Source organism: Macrobrachium nipponense, chromosome 23, assembly GCF_015104395.2.
Source record: "Macrobrachium nipponense isolate FS-2020 chromosome 23, ASM1510439v2, whole genome shotgun sequence".
Taxonomy (NCBI): domain Eukaryota; kingdom Metazoa; phylum Arthropoda; class Malacostraca; order Decapoda; family Palaemonidae; genus Macrobrachium; species Macrobrachium nipponense.
The window spans coordinates 54,031,862-54,046,292 of record NC_061090.1 but is presented as its reverse complement, the minus strand read 5'-3'; the positions used below and the strand labels follow the sequence as shown (position 1 = coordinate 54,046,292).

At 37.3% G+C, this 14,431-nt stretch overlaps 1 protein-coding gene across 2 annotated transcripts in view; it reads left to right on the top strand.

Moving 5' to 3' along the window:
• LOC135200926 (uncharacterized) overlaps positions 1 to 14,124 on the top strand; it is a 19,231-nt gene extending 5,107 nt beyond the window's left edge. Inside the window, exons 2-14 of one of the 2 annotated variants that reach the window (XM_064229710.1) lie at positions 1,524 to 1,710; positions 2,900 to 2,971; positions 4,016 to 4,166; positions 4,733 to 4,832; positions 6,053 to 6,154; positions 6,312 to 6,475; positions 7,937 to 8,027; positions 8,694 to 8,845; positions 9,887 to 10,001; positions 11,219 to 11,359; positions 11,945 to 12,085; positions 12,617 to 12,755; positions 13,748 to 14,124. In XM_064229710.1, the coding sequence (XP_064085780.1) occupies positions 1,533 to 1,710; positions 2,900 to 2,971; positions 4,016 to 4,166; positions 4,733 to 4,832; positions 6,053 to 6,154; positions 6,312 to 6,475; positions 7,937 to 8,027; positions 8,694 to 8,845; positions 9,887 to 10,001; positions 11,219 to 11,359; positions 11,945 to 12,085; positions 12,617 to 12,754 (1,545 nt within the window). In that variant the 5' untranslated portion in view covers positions 1,524 to 1,532 and the 3' untranslated portion in view covers position 12,755; positions 13,748 to 14,124. Of the gene's footprint in view, positions 1 to 1,523; positions 1,711 to 2,899; positions 2,972 to 4,015; positions 4,167 to 4,732; positions 4,833 to 6,052; positions 6,155 to 6,311; positions 6,476 to 7,936; positions 8,028 to 8,693; positions 8,846 to 9,886; positions 10,002 to 11,218; positions 11,360 to 11,944; positions 12,086 to 12,616; positions 12,793 to 13,747 lie in introns of both variants that reach the window. The other variant, XM_064229702.1, reaches the window with a different exon arrangement.
• Positions 14,125 to 14,431: the final 307 nt, after the last annotated feature.

Here is a 14,431-nt window from a genome sequence, read left to right as displayed (position 1 = left end):
TTAGGCAAGTGGTAGGCACACCTGTATCCTGCGTCATAAGTTTAATGCAGTTGCCTAATAAAAATATCTGATAGTAAGGAATTATAAATTTCGTATTGAAAAAGCTTATCCTATAACGCTCACAACCATGTATTACACCAAGCTCTTCACTATCGATGTCTGGGTAATTTTCTCTCACTCTGATCGAGAGTAGGGGAGGCAGACTTATGAAGATACCACTCGTTGTCCTTAGACTTTCTCTGCATAAGAGCAGTTGCAATTCCGTGTGGGGATGGTTCAATTTTAAGAGATATTTCAATGATGAATCGTAAAAGCGAAGCACTTTTCAAACCAACAAAGATTTTTCATTGTTTGTGAACATTTCTGCTGTTCACTGCTCCATGAAAACTTAATATTCCTTTGAATTATTTTGTACAGCGGTGCAAATACACTGCCAAAACTGGGAATGGGTCTATTACAGAAACTGCAAAGACCTACTGTACTTTAGACTTGTTTAAGATTAACAGGTTGGGGCGTACTGGCAATAGCTGGGGCTTGTGAAAAATGTGACCTAAATAAGTGACGCTTTCATTAAAAAATGAACATTTTTAAGTCAAGCTGATTTGATACCAGCCTACTACAAGGTAGACTAAACTTTCTAAAAGACATTGTGTTCTGCATTTGCGGAACTGGGAATGAGGCTATCAACCTGGTAAATAACACTAACGTGCCATTCAACTCCTTAAACATAAGCAACTGGAAAATGCTAGTTGATGAACATAGACCAAAATTCAAATTTAAATTCAAAAGCTTTATTTCGGACCTAAATGGCCATAGACACACACATACATAAACACACACACACACACACACACACACACACATATATATATATATATATATATATATATATATATATATATATATATATATATAAAAGCCTCCAAACTCTAAAGGATAAAATCTAAAATAAGTATGAGAAATGATTATGAGAGAGAGGTGAAAAATCATGATATGAATGAGATGCGGATAATGAAACAAAGTGATTCTTCTTACTAAAAGGGCATGTGCACATGTAGCAAATCAGAACAAAACAAAGAAATACCATGTTTTTGCATGAGGAGCGCACCAAATGAACTAAGCATAGATGAGGCTTTTCCAGTATTTGAAAATAATTGAATTATGCAAGTAAACTGGGTGGGCAAACCTCTTCATAATAGAGTTTTCAAAACTCTTTAGCCTTTGCAAATAGCGTCTCAGTTCTTAGATGACGCAGGTGATCGGGTACGATCACCCTCTCAAAGTCCATTTGCAATCACAATTTCAAGTAAGGAACGTCAGGGACCCGAGCGGTGAATGCTAATCCACAATAGAAGTCATAATGACTCCTGAATGGAATACAGAGTTTAAGCCGATGGCAGCTGCAATATGAATCACTTGTTAGGAGCAGCAGTGCAATAGCAGCAGCAACATCGCAAGGGTATCTCGTCTTCAAAGCCAGATGAAAGACCCAGATCAAAGACAGAAATCTAACCGCGTTTCAGGAGAGCGAGATGAAGTGGACGGTCGTTTTCGTGGCGCTGACGTTGGTCATCGCCTCGGATGCTGGATCCTCCAGGAGCCTCAGCGCTGAGGACGGCACTCCCGCGAGGAAAAGGCAGGAAAGGGAGGCTCCAAGGGAAGGGAATCTCAAGGAACCGATGTTGGAACTTCGACGGACTAAGCGGCAAGGTAAAAAGCACTAATTACTTCCACTTCGAAGGGCGCCTGGAAAGCTACGACTTTCTCCTCAAGAGTTCTCACATTCTCACCTGCAGAAGTACACTTAAATACTCGTATATTTTCTTGGTAATATTCATGCACTCCTTTTCATACATATGTAATATACTATGCATGTGCAGTAAATACTATTATGTGCTGATATGTAGTGTTTGTGTATATATATGTATGTATATATATGATTATATATATGTATGTATATATATATATATATAATATATATATATATATATATATATATATATATATAGTATATATATATATATATATATATATATATATATATATATGTACGCATTTATGATTATGCAGAGTATATATATATATATATATATATATATATATATATATATATATATATATATATATATATATATATATATATATATATATATATATATATATATACTCTGCATAATCATAAATGTGTATATATATATATATATATATATATATATATATATATATATATATATATATACTATATATATATATATCTATGTACACTATATATATATATATATATATATATATATATATATATATATATATATAATATACATACATATATATATCATATATACATACATATATATACACAAACACTACATATCAGCACATAATAGTATTTACTGCACATGCATAGTATATTACATATGTATGAAAAGGAGTGCATGAATATTACCAAGAAAATATACGAGTATTTAAGTGTACTTCTGCAGGTGAGAATGTGAGCACTCTTGAGGAGTGCTCACATATATAATATATATATATATATATATATATATATATATATACATACATACATGCATAATGCATACATACATATATATATATGTATATATATACATATGTGTATTTTATATGTATATATGCAAATATGCATGTATCAATCATTTATTCATAAGACGCTGGATGTTAGACTAAAGAGACGCTGTGTGAGCAGAATATAGTCTAAGTCGATAGGCTGAATATTTTGAAGAGTTATTAAATGTAAATTATCCGGATTATACCATGCCAATCAATATAGCACTAATTTTGTTTTGTGTTAATTATGTTTCACTCGGTGACAGTGACAGTAAATTCATATGCAATTTTATCCTATTGTTTCCTTGTCTTATTTTTCTTTCGTTTTCAACAGCGATTAAAGCTTTGAACTGCAGCGCTCTCTTCCCAAGCGCACCGAGCGGATGTGCCGTGTTCAATCACAACAGTAAGTAAAATACTTAATTCCCTTTCGTATTATCTTCTCTTCAAAGGTAGCCCATTCTTCATTCTCTTCCTTCCTTCATTATTAAACAAGTAAAACATGCGCCTAAGTGTCTTCTGTGCAATCGAGTTTTCTGTACAACGTATAATCAAGGCCCGGAACATAGGTCTATCTTTTGGTGGTCTCGGTATGGTGCAGTACGAGCTTGCAAGACGCACGATTATGGCTAAATTTATCCTTAAATAGAATAAAAACTCTTCTCCCAAAAAGATTTATTGAGTGTATCAATGTTTTATAAAGGAGACCTGGGCTGACCTCCGTTTGTGGAAAGCTTCGATTATATCTGAATTGTTTTTCCTGAAAATTAAACGATACTTTAACCATGGAACTCTTCGATATATCTGAATTATTTCTCCTGGAAAAAAGGAGACTTTAGGGATATCTGAGTTTGATTGACTTTTGCGGAACTCTTTGATTTTATCTGAATTGTTTCTCCTGGAAAAAAGGATAATTTACTCATATATCGGAGTTTAAGTTACACTATTATGGAACTCTTCGATTATATCTGAATTATTTCTCCTGAAAAAAGGAGACTTCTACTCATATATCGGAGTTTAAGTCACTCTTTTGTGGTACTCTTCGATTATACCTGAATTATTTCTCCTGAAAAAAAAGGATACTTTTATCATATCGGAGTTTAAGTTACTCTCTAGTGGAACTCTTTGATTATACCTTAATTATTTCTTCTTAAGAAAAGGATACCTTAATCATATCGGAGTTTAAGTTACTCTTTTGTGGAACTCTTCGATTTTATCTGAATTATTCCTCCTGAAAAAAAAAGGAAACTTTTAATCATATATCGGAGTTTAAGTGACTTTTGCGGAACTCTTCGAGTATATCTGAATTATTCCTCCTAAAAAAAGGGATAATTTACTCATACATCGGAGTTTAAATTGCTCAGTTTTATGTTCAGTGTTCTTTTTCTCTGTCTCTCCCTGTTTCATGTTACTCCCATCTGTAATACCCATTTTTCTCCATTTTATCCAGCTACCTACGGATACCCAGCAGTAGGAACCGGCAGGAGAAACCCGGAGCGTGGATTCTACACTTACACGGAGAGCAAAGCATCCAGCTGGACACCAGTCGACCCACTGAGCCTGAATGATTTGGTCAACCGAGGTCACACCCTCTTTTACAGGTCAGTGAATGATCTCTCTCGCTCTCTCACATGATATGTGTAGCCCAATGTCCACCGGGCTATAATTGCCTAGTACTTCCACGTCCCAGCTCTGGGGGAGGGAGGGTGCAGGAGGGGGCGGGGGTTAGCGGTTAGACAGTCGTCGGGTTACCTAAATATTCCATCAAGTTTATTTGGTTCCTGAATCCAACCAGCAGCGTAACCAGGGAATAACCACTGGAATTTATAGGTGGTAATGATATACTGAGATGGATGAAATGTACATAAAATAAGAAAAAGTAAGGCAAAAAAAAAGTCATTTATAGAGAATTTGGTTCTTGAATCCAGCCAAAAAAAAGTCATTATGGTGTCTAAACCCTTCATTTTTACCGAATGGTGACCAGCATTGCCCAACATTTATTTACGAAAGAGATATTCCATGGTTTCATGTGCCTCTCCAAATTTAAGAAGTCGTTATATGTTGTCTTCATTTGGACTAAAACATCACTAACCCTGTGTTGCCCTTAACATCTCCATCTTTATGAGAACCTGCTTATTCACTACGTTACTGGCGATTTCTCTTCTAGAGTGTACGTCCTAGACACGTTCGTCAACACAAACATCAGCGACGACATCCTGCAGAAGATAAGGAAAGATTTCGTGGACATCCGAACTGCTGGTTTGAAGGTTCGTTCATCCTCACCCTTGTGAACCATATGACCATAACACCTCATCTTATTTTCTCGGGCTTTATCTGTTATTCTACAAAACACCTACCCTTTTTCTTATCTATTCACTGTCAATTCATTCCAGTAATGATACTAGGCCAATCACTTACGACGCTCCTGATTGGCTGTTGATAAACCAATCACAAGGCTGGAAACTCTCAGTGTCTCTCGAGAGTCCACATGGGTAGGATCTATATTACACCTCTCTTGACGGATACGTCTTTCAAAAGTATTCCTCAGAAGAGGTGGAACATGCATCTCGCCTATGTGAATTCTCGAGAGAGACAGAGAGTTTCCAGCCTTGTGATTGGCTTATCAACAGCCTATCAGGAGCGTCGTAAGGCACTGGCCTAGACATCAAATGCACGGCTGGTGTGAATCTACTATAGAATTGCACGAGCCCCTAAGTTAGGTTAGGCTAGGTTAGGTTAAGTCAGCCTATAGAAGCAAAAGAGTAGTCATTTGGGTGTGTGAAACTTAATGAGATTATTTTCAAGACTATTCTATGGTTAGTTTTTAAGATATGGCGTCCCGCTTTTTTCAGGGATGATTCCTATACTCGCTTACAGTTCGGGGATTGGCCACCGGGATTCATCTCAACATTCGTGTCTCTATCCTCTCAAAGACAGATTAGGGGAGGGGGGGGGGGGGGGGTCTTTCAAGGAATCCCTCTTCTGATCTGACTAATGTTTTGTAGACCTTAATATTAAGACTTACAAGAATCTTCTTATCAAGAAACGCCAACCCGCCCCTCTCCTTGAAATCTGTCTTCAATTAGCCCAAGCTGCCCTCATTTCTGCCAAACCTCATTCCTAAATCCACTCCCTTTGCTTATGACAGAACTCCAGTATTTGAAACACTACATAAGGTTCCTCTCTTCCCCCAGTTCTGTTTAGCCTTGTCCGCGTTTTTCAAATACCGGCTATGACACCTCTTCTTTCCTGTCAAACCTTGTACCCCTCTTTCAGTTCTCCCTTTACAACCAGCTCATCTGCAAACAGCAGGTCTCACCGTATATTTTCATATCTCATGCACACTTAGGTGGAAGAGAGGAAAAAATGAACAGAGGTACAATAAACGGAATGATATAGAAGTTTCAGGATTTGAAGTCGATGGCCTAGTCCAGCTTTTTAATAATTATAATAATAGCAATACCATTCCCTTTGAACCTTTGAACAGGTGCTCTTAAGGTTCTGCTACAGTTTAAACGGTTCGGTCATCGCGGACGCTCCTCCTCTGCAGCTGAAGAAGCACATTCAGCAACTCGCTCCCATTTTCCAGGTTAGTTCTCCTCGGGACTAGTTCACTGATTCGACAATTGACTGTTGTGTGTTTAAAATGAATGAGAAAATTCGTCCACAATATCTAGCGTGCATACAAAGATGCGTAGATATGAATATAAATGTAATTAATTAATTAATTCATTTATTTATTAAAGGAGCACGTAGGTGTCATAGCTCTAGTGCAGGCAGGCTTCATTGGAGTGTGGGGAGAGTGGTACTACACGGCCAACTATGGCAACGAAGGCAACATATCTCCGACTGATTACCAGAATCGACGACAGGTCGTGACTGACCTTTTAGCAGCATTGCCAGCATCCAGGTCAGTGCAGGGAGGGACACGAAGGAATTCGTTTGGCTTTTGTCTAATTCAGAGATTTTAAGGGTTTAACAAAAACAAGGCAGATGAAACGGCATATCCTTTTGATTTGAAATAGCCTGCAAAGAATATTGTTCTAATTTTTTTCAGTGTAACGTGCAACTGAACTACGTTTGATTTTTGTCTAATTAAGAGATTTTAGGGGTTTCAAAAAAAAAAAAAAAAAAACACACACACACATATACAAGGTAGATAAAATAACGTATCCTTTTGATTTGAAACAGCCGGCAAAGAAATGTGATTACTTTGATATTGCTTCTATTTTTTTTTTATTGTAACGTGTAACTTAGCTACGTTTGATTTTTGTCTAATTAAGAGATTTTAGGGGTTTCAAATAAAAAAAAGGGCAGATAAATCAGCATATCCTTTTGATTGGAAATAGCCAGCAAAGAATATTGCTTCTATTTTTTTTAGTGTAACGTGTAACTTAACTACGTTTGATTTTTTGTCTAATTAAGAGATTTTATGGGTTTCAAATAAAAAAAGGGCAGATAAAACAGCAAAGAATATTGCTTCTATTTTTTTTAGTGTAACGTGTAACTTAACTACGTTTGATTTTTGTCTAATTAAGAGATTTTAGGGGTTTCAAAAAAAAAGAAGGAAAAAAAAAAAAGAAAAAACACATATACAAGGTAGATAAAACAGCGTATCCTTTTGATTTGAAACAGCCGGCAAAGAAATGTGATTACTTTGATATTGCTTCTATTTTTTTTTTATTGTAACGTGTAACTTAACTATGTTTATTTTCTCTAATTAAGAGATTTTAGGGGTTTCAAATAAAAAAAAGGGCAGATAAAATAGCATATCCTTTTGATTGGAAATAGCCAAGAAAGAATATTGCTTCTATTTTTTTTTACTGTAACGTGTAACTTAACTACTCTTGATTTTGTCTAATTAAGAGATTTTAGGGGTTTCAAATAAAAAAAAGGGTAAATAAAACAGCATATCCTTTTGATTTAAAATAGCATGTAAAGAAATTTTATTACTTTAATATTGCTCCAAAGTCATTCTTTAATGATTCGTGCAGCTGAACTGCGTGCACCTTAAAAATGACATCGTAGAATCATCCCCTGAGAGAAATGAAATATCTGAGAATCAGTTCTTCCTTCTCACAAGTGTTTGCCCATGGATTCTGATATTCATTTCTTTAACATTCACTCCTCTGAAAATGGAAAAAGAAACCTACAAAATTAATGAGTATAACCTGAGAAAGGGCCACAGATAGGGCCTGAAAGTACTCGAGTGTTGAGTAAAATACTATGTAAATACTTACAAGTAAGCAAGTTATATTCAGTCATTTTTCTGGGTTTCTTTTTCCATCTTCAGAAGAAAACGGAAAAAAGTTTTTGTTTGGTTCATTCATCCCTCTATTCTGATCGGACCAACTTCTGATTTTTCTCACAGGCAAATCGCGCTGCGCACACCAAACTTTAAGAGGAAGATTGTGGAGAGAGTTACATCTGTTACTTCAGCCGAGGCGTATACGAATACTAAGGTAAGCAGGAGGTCAAAACATTTGTTCCCTGGCAGAACTCTGGCTCTTTGGTGGTAAGGACAGATGTCTCTGTGCTGCTCGCAGTCAACATGGATATCATGAATATCACCCCCTTTAAAAACATATTTCCTCTATGCTAAGGCATCGACACATTAAAGAATGCATTCTTTCTGGTTGACGAGACATTGACCACGATCTAAAACACGTTATTCCAGCATGCTCAGACATCATGATCTTTAGAAGCACAATTTTCTGGCATGACGAGCCATTAACATCTTTGGGAAAACAGTTCTCTTCCTGAATGATGATGAGTATTTATATTCCACCATGAAGAGGCATTCATACTTTTATGCACATCCTATTCCTCCGTGATAAAATCAGTAACGCATTCTGGATTGTGTTATTTCCGGTTTTCGAGACGAGAATACCATTAGGAAAATATACTTCCTACTTGATGGGACATAAATACTATTTGGGATGCATTTTCTAGTAACAGGGCCTATGAACATCTTTAGAGATGAATATTTCTTGCACAATGAAACATTAGTGTCTTTAAGAATCGATCGGCATGTTGGGATATTACCACCTTTAGGGATTCATTTTTCCCACACGTTGAAACATCAGTACCATACCATATTTTCCAAATGTTTTCTTCTGTTCTCATAGGTTGCAAGAATTGGCCACCACAACGACTGTTTTCTGGCATCTGACACGGATTTTGGGACCTACTTAAACAAGTCTGACGAATACCCTTACCTTAAGAATGAAACACTGTATGTGTCACAAGGGGGTGAAACTTGTAACCCCAATCCAACCAGGTAAGTTTGGTCTGAAGACTGATTTTTTTTTTTCGTTTTCTTATGGTGACCCGTCTTTCTTATACCCAGGAAAAGCAACTGATTTTTACCAATCAAGGGCCGTGAGAGGACTGATGCAGACTCTCAAGGAACTATGGACTAAAGACTGTGAGCATGACGCGTGCGACACCTACCAGTACATGCTGGAACTGAAGACTTCACATTTAGTACTAGCACCTCGGAGTGACGCGTAGAAAACGAGCCAAAGTACCACCGAGAAGGTTTCTGTTGTGTTTATCACTGCAGCGTCACTTGTTAGTATCTGCAACCTTATTGTTTTAGTTTGTGAACCTATGAAAAGAGCCACAACAACTATCGAATTACAGTTATAACCGCTATAGACCAACGTAAGCAAAGCAACACTGCATTGGGTGCTTGGAAAGCTCCCCAGAGCCAGAAAACTAACACCAAACCAATCAACTGGAGATGTTTCTACACCTTAAGACAATGGTGGCGGTTCAGTTTGCCTCCTCCAGTTTCACAGGGAGTAATTATTACCAATTTCAATATTATTTATAATATACGGCTTGGAAAATGTTGATAATGACATGTTTCTACTAATATATACTGTAACTTGTTTCTACTATGTTAAAATGTATGGATAACCCATAAAAATGCTAAGCAGGAAACCATGTGTATCTGAAACCCAGTTCATGACGTTCACTTCTGCAGCTATGTTATTTACTTTTGGTTTTAGGAATACATCATTTTCATAGTATTGCAAATTGACTGCATAACATATATTTCAGGAAGAGATGTTGGCCATGAGAGAAGCATTCAGTCAGATACAAAGCAATCACATAAAATTCAACAATGTTGCATTCCGTCGACTAATTTTAAATGCATTTTCGTCAGATGAAAAAAGAATGCAATATCGTAATTCCTTGTTGCGAAACGTCTTCAAGCGCAATCTATGGAGATTACATGACTCACTGATGGAAGTCTCCATTGCGTTTAGCAATTATTTGCAAAGATGCTGACATGTTTTTCTCATCTTTGAAGGTCTGATTGCACCACTGCAAAAATAGAACTCCAGGAGCTTCACTTCACTTACTTGAATTCGGAGTATCACGGAACTGTGCTCCAATCATGGAAGACCCAAGGATGTTATAACACAGTGAGTGATTAAAGACAGTATCCTTGCATACGACTTGCTGTTATTTGTTTAGTTTGTGTCAGTTACGGTCAAGTTTGAATGACTATAGTTATAGATTCACATCAGCCGAGCATTTGATGTCTAGGCCAGTCCCTTACGACGCTCCTGATTGGCTGTTGATAAGCCAATCACAGGGCTGGAGTTTCCAGCCCTGTCATTGGATCAACAGCCAATCAGGAGCGTCGTAGTGGGCTGGCGTAGACGACAAATGCACAGTTGATGTGAATCTACTATAGCTACTGCTTGATGTGTACCTTTCAGATTGCAAACAAAAACTGAAGACTTGTCAGTTCTAGCTGGTCTTGGACGAAATAGTGTATGATTGCAGATTTTTTTTTTTTATAGAAATGACCTGGATAAATGGGCTTGGAATAGGCTCAGAAAATAGATCATGTATTTTGAGCCTAAAAACCTCTTTGCAACACTGAGTACCAGCACTAAAATAGAGATAAAGATGAATTCAGTGTTAAAAATGCTAGTGCTACACACAAAGAGAGAGAGAGAGAGAGAGAGAGAGAGAGAGAGAGAGAGAATGCTGCTGAAATAGACAAGACAAAGTGTGAGAAAATGATGCCAGATTCAGCTAAATATAGACTAATTAGGGTTAAATACGTCTGAAATATAAAAAACGAAAATACAGATTTACATAAAACTTTGAAAAACTTGAATTTGAGAGTTTCTTTCAAAAATTGAAGTAGTCAGACTTCCGTGTTCAGGATCCTGTAGGCCACGAATGACCAAACTACTTATTGGCTTTCTGCCCAGTTTTATGCGACTATGAAGATTCTGTAAAAAAGCAGCTTATATCAACAGACTGCCTTAGCTTTTAGCAGTGTTTTATGATATTCCAGCATTTTATTTTTGTCTTTATTTTATACACTAGAACAGAATAGGGTTTGGGACAAAAAACAATTGCTAAGACCTATAAGGTCACTCAACGTTGAAACGGAAATTGACAGTAGGAAGGTTTGAAAGGTGAAACAGAAGGAAAAACTCACAGTTGCAGTAAGAGAATGGAAGAGAATATGAACGGAGGTACAGTAAGAGGAATGAAAGTGGTTGCAGCTAGGGGCCGAAGGGACGCTACAAAAATCTTTCAGCAATGACTAAAGTGCGCCGCATGAGGATGGTCTCCATTTTATGACAGGAATTTTAACTTGCTTTTCTTCAATCCACAGATCGACCATTCACTTGGGTATCGCTTCATTGGCATGTTTTCAAGAATACCATCATCGATAAAGAGAGGGACCACTGTTACGGTTGGCATCAAGGTGAAGAATGTTGGTTACTCTGCACCAATCAACTACCGGTCAGCGCAGGTGGGTTCTTCATAAATTGCTCTGTGGCATAAGTTCAGTTCAATCTAAATTCAATTGAATATAGAATTTAGGGCAAATCAGTAACCTTGGCTAGTATGAAGTCATCTTATGAAATGAAACCTAATCTTCTCCCACGGAAAATCAGTGACATTAGCTAGAGTAGATTCACATCAACTGTGCATTTGATGATTAGGCCCGTCCCTTACGACGCTGTTGATAAGCCAACGACAGGGCTGGAAACTCTCAGTTTCTCTCTCGAGAGTTCACACAGGCAGGATGTATGTTCCGTCTCCCCTGAGGGATACGTCTTTCAAAAGTATCCTTCAGGAGAGGTGGAACATACATCCTGCTTATGTGAACTCTCTGGAGAGACTGAGAGCTTCCAGCCCTGTGATTGGCTTACCAACAGCCAGTCGGGAGCGTCGAAAGGGACTGGCCTTGGCATCAAATGCTCGGTTGATGTGAATCTACTATAGTGTAACGTCATTTTATGAAATCTAATCAAATCATTTCTTCTCCCAGGGCAAATCAGTGACCTAAAGTATTGCAATGTCATTTAAAATCAGAAATCAAATTCCATTGCAGATGGTGATCATCGGCTGTTCAGGAACGATGTACACCTCACCTCTCCAGGCGGGTCTTGACCTTCGACGTTGTCAACCTGGGGAGTGTATCATAGATGCCACTCTTTCGGTGCCCTCTGCAGCTCCAACAGGTGTATACAAGGTAAGAGGCTGCTTTTATATATATATATATATATATATATATATATATATATATATATAGTATATATATATATGACTGGTAAAATGTTCTGTTAAAACAGAATTCCATCTAATAAAAGGAGCCCATAAAAACACCAAAATATAGAGAGAGAAATAGTATAATTTCAGAGACTGCTGTCTCCCTCTTCAGGTAGATGGAGTGACCTAAAATTGGCGTACCTGTGGATGGACTCTTGTTATCAATACCACCTTTTCTGGAACTTTTCTCATTCATTCTACCATGAAGAGGGCAGACAGGCAGTCTCCTGAAAATAGTATTTATTTCTCTTCTATATTTTGGGATGCTTTTAATGGGCTCTATATATATATATTGTGTGTGTGTACATTACTGCTATATGTAACTTAATGCCTTGATAAAAGAAATTTTTTTTTAAAAGGTATAACCTTGTAATGTGCGTGCATGATGAAGCTGAAATAATATAATAATAATAATAAAAAAAGTAACTAAATAACCAGGAGATGCTTTCTTCAGGTACTGCTTAAACTGCCTGATGGCGAGAGCACCTTGGCAAGTCTCAAAGAGTACAACATCGTCATTGAGAACCTGATTCACTCAGCTAACCTTACCAGCAGACTCAATCTACTGGGTACAACGAGCATCGTATCCTAAGGTACAGTTTAGTGGACGCCTGCCTACGTTCTCTCCAGGTAATCGTTCGCTTCATTTGTCTAGATTTTTTGGCATCTCGTGTTCTTATTACCCTTAAAGGCCGTCAGTAACGCTCAGTGATGCCTACGCATTTATGACTGTACAGGCGGCCTGAAGAGGCAAAACTGAAGTCAGTGGGTTCAGTTTTGCCGTTACCGGCTGACTGTGCAGGGATAACTGCGGAGGTATGACTAGACCGTAAATGGCGGTCAATAGGGAGGTGGTGCCGTTAGTGCACCTCACGTGGTGCGCTGTAGGTATTACTAAATGTTGTTTGTAGCGTTTTGTAGCGTCCGTTCGGCCCTTAGCTACGCCCACTTTTTAGCCTTTCGTTTTAACTTCCGTTCACGCCTCCTTCTCAAGTCTGCCTGTTCAACCTCTACGATTCCCTCTTTTCACTGTCATATGCATTGGATGGATGAAAACGCCAAGAGCTTTTCTTGACAGCCGATTTTTCGTAATTCAAATCAGTTTTCCTTTTAGTATAATTTCTTTGATTATTTATACAGTTAGTTACTCGGCACTTATCGTTTTTTACCTGTTCACCTTTTTTCCATCCTAGCTGCCACACTCACCAACCACCCTCATCACCAGACAGAGGAGGAGAAACTCTCTCTCTCTCTCTCTCTCTCTCTCTCTCTCTCTATCTCTCTCTCTCTCTTCAGTAGAGGAGGATTCAAACTGCCATATTCGTGTACTGGTTAAAGGTTTCTCCAGGGTCAGATTTTTAATGGAGTGAGAGTATGCTACTTAAAATTGCTGTAAATTATAATTATTATTATTGGTGCTGATCTTGTAAAATACCTGTATCGTCTTATTTACGAAGTGCATACAATGTCATCGTTTCTACGAAGGCAGGGCATCGGATTAGTACACATATATAAGGAAAAAACCCAATCACGTTTAGTTGATCACAGCTGTTCATATTGCCATATTTTCACTTTCCTCTTGCAGTAGTGACAAGGCGTGAGGAAGGGAGGGAACAGGCAAGCCTACCTGAAAGACATGTCGATTAGTAGATGTTAAAAGTCATCTAAACCCAGCACTAGACGAACAAGTGCAAAAATGAAGAAGAGAGAAGGAAGTGAACCAGATTCGTGAATCAGGTCACTCGGTGACCCAGTATTAAACGCCTTCAAGCATCACAACATCTTCGATGAAAGAAAACTTTGGAAAAACTTATAACTCTGCTTACATTATATTCGCATGTCTGTATATCAATCTCTATGAAAATTTATGAAGTTTTTGTTAAAATTTGTTTACAGTCATTACTCTGGATTTAGATTGAATGATTGAGTCTCTTGAATTTGAAATAAAATTGGCATTTTAAACAGGATTTTTTCTACGAACCCTACAGAACATAAATAAATAAAATAAATAAATAAATAAATAAATAAATAAATAAATAAATAAATAAATAAATAAATAAATAAATAAAAACCTTAAGTATATATCATAATAATTAGTCATTTGATTTCCATTGTTATATCGGAAGCAATCTCAAGCAACGTGCTTTTGCGGGTATTCACGTCTTCCCATTCATACAAAGGATCAATCATTCCTCTCACGTAAGCGTGGAACCTTTCCTTGAACTAGATATACCTTAAACTGTCTCTATATTTATTTAAACGTCCTCTA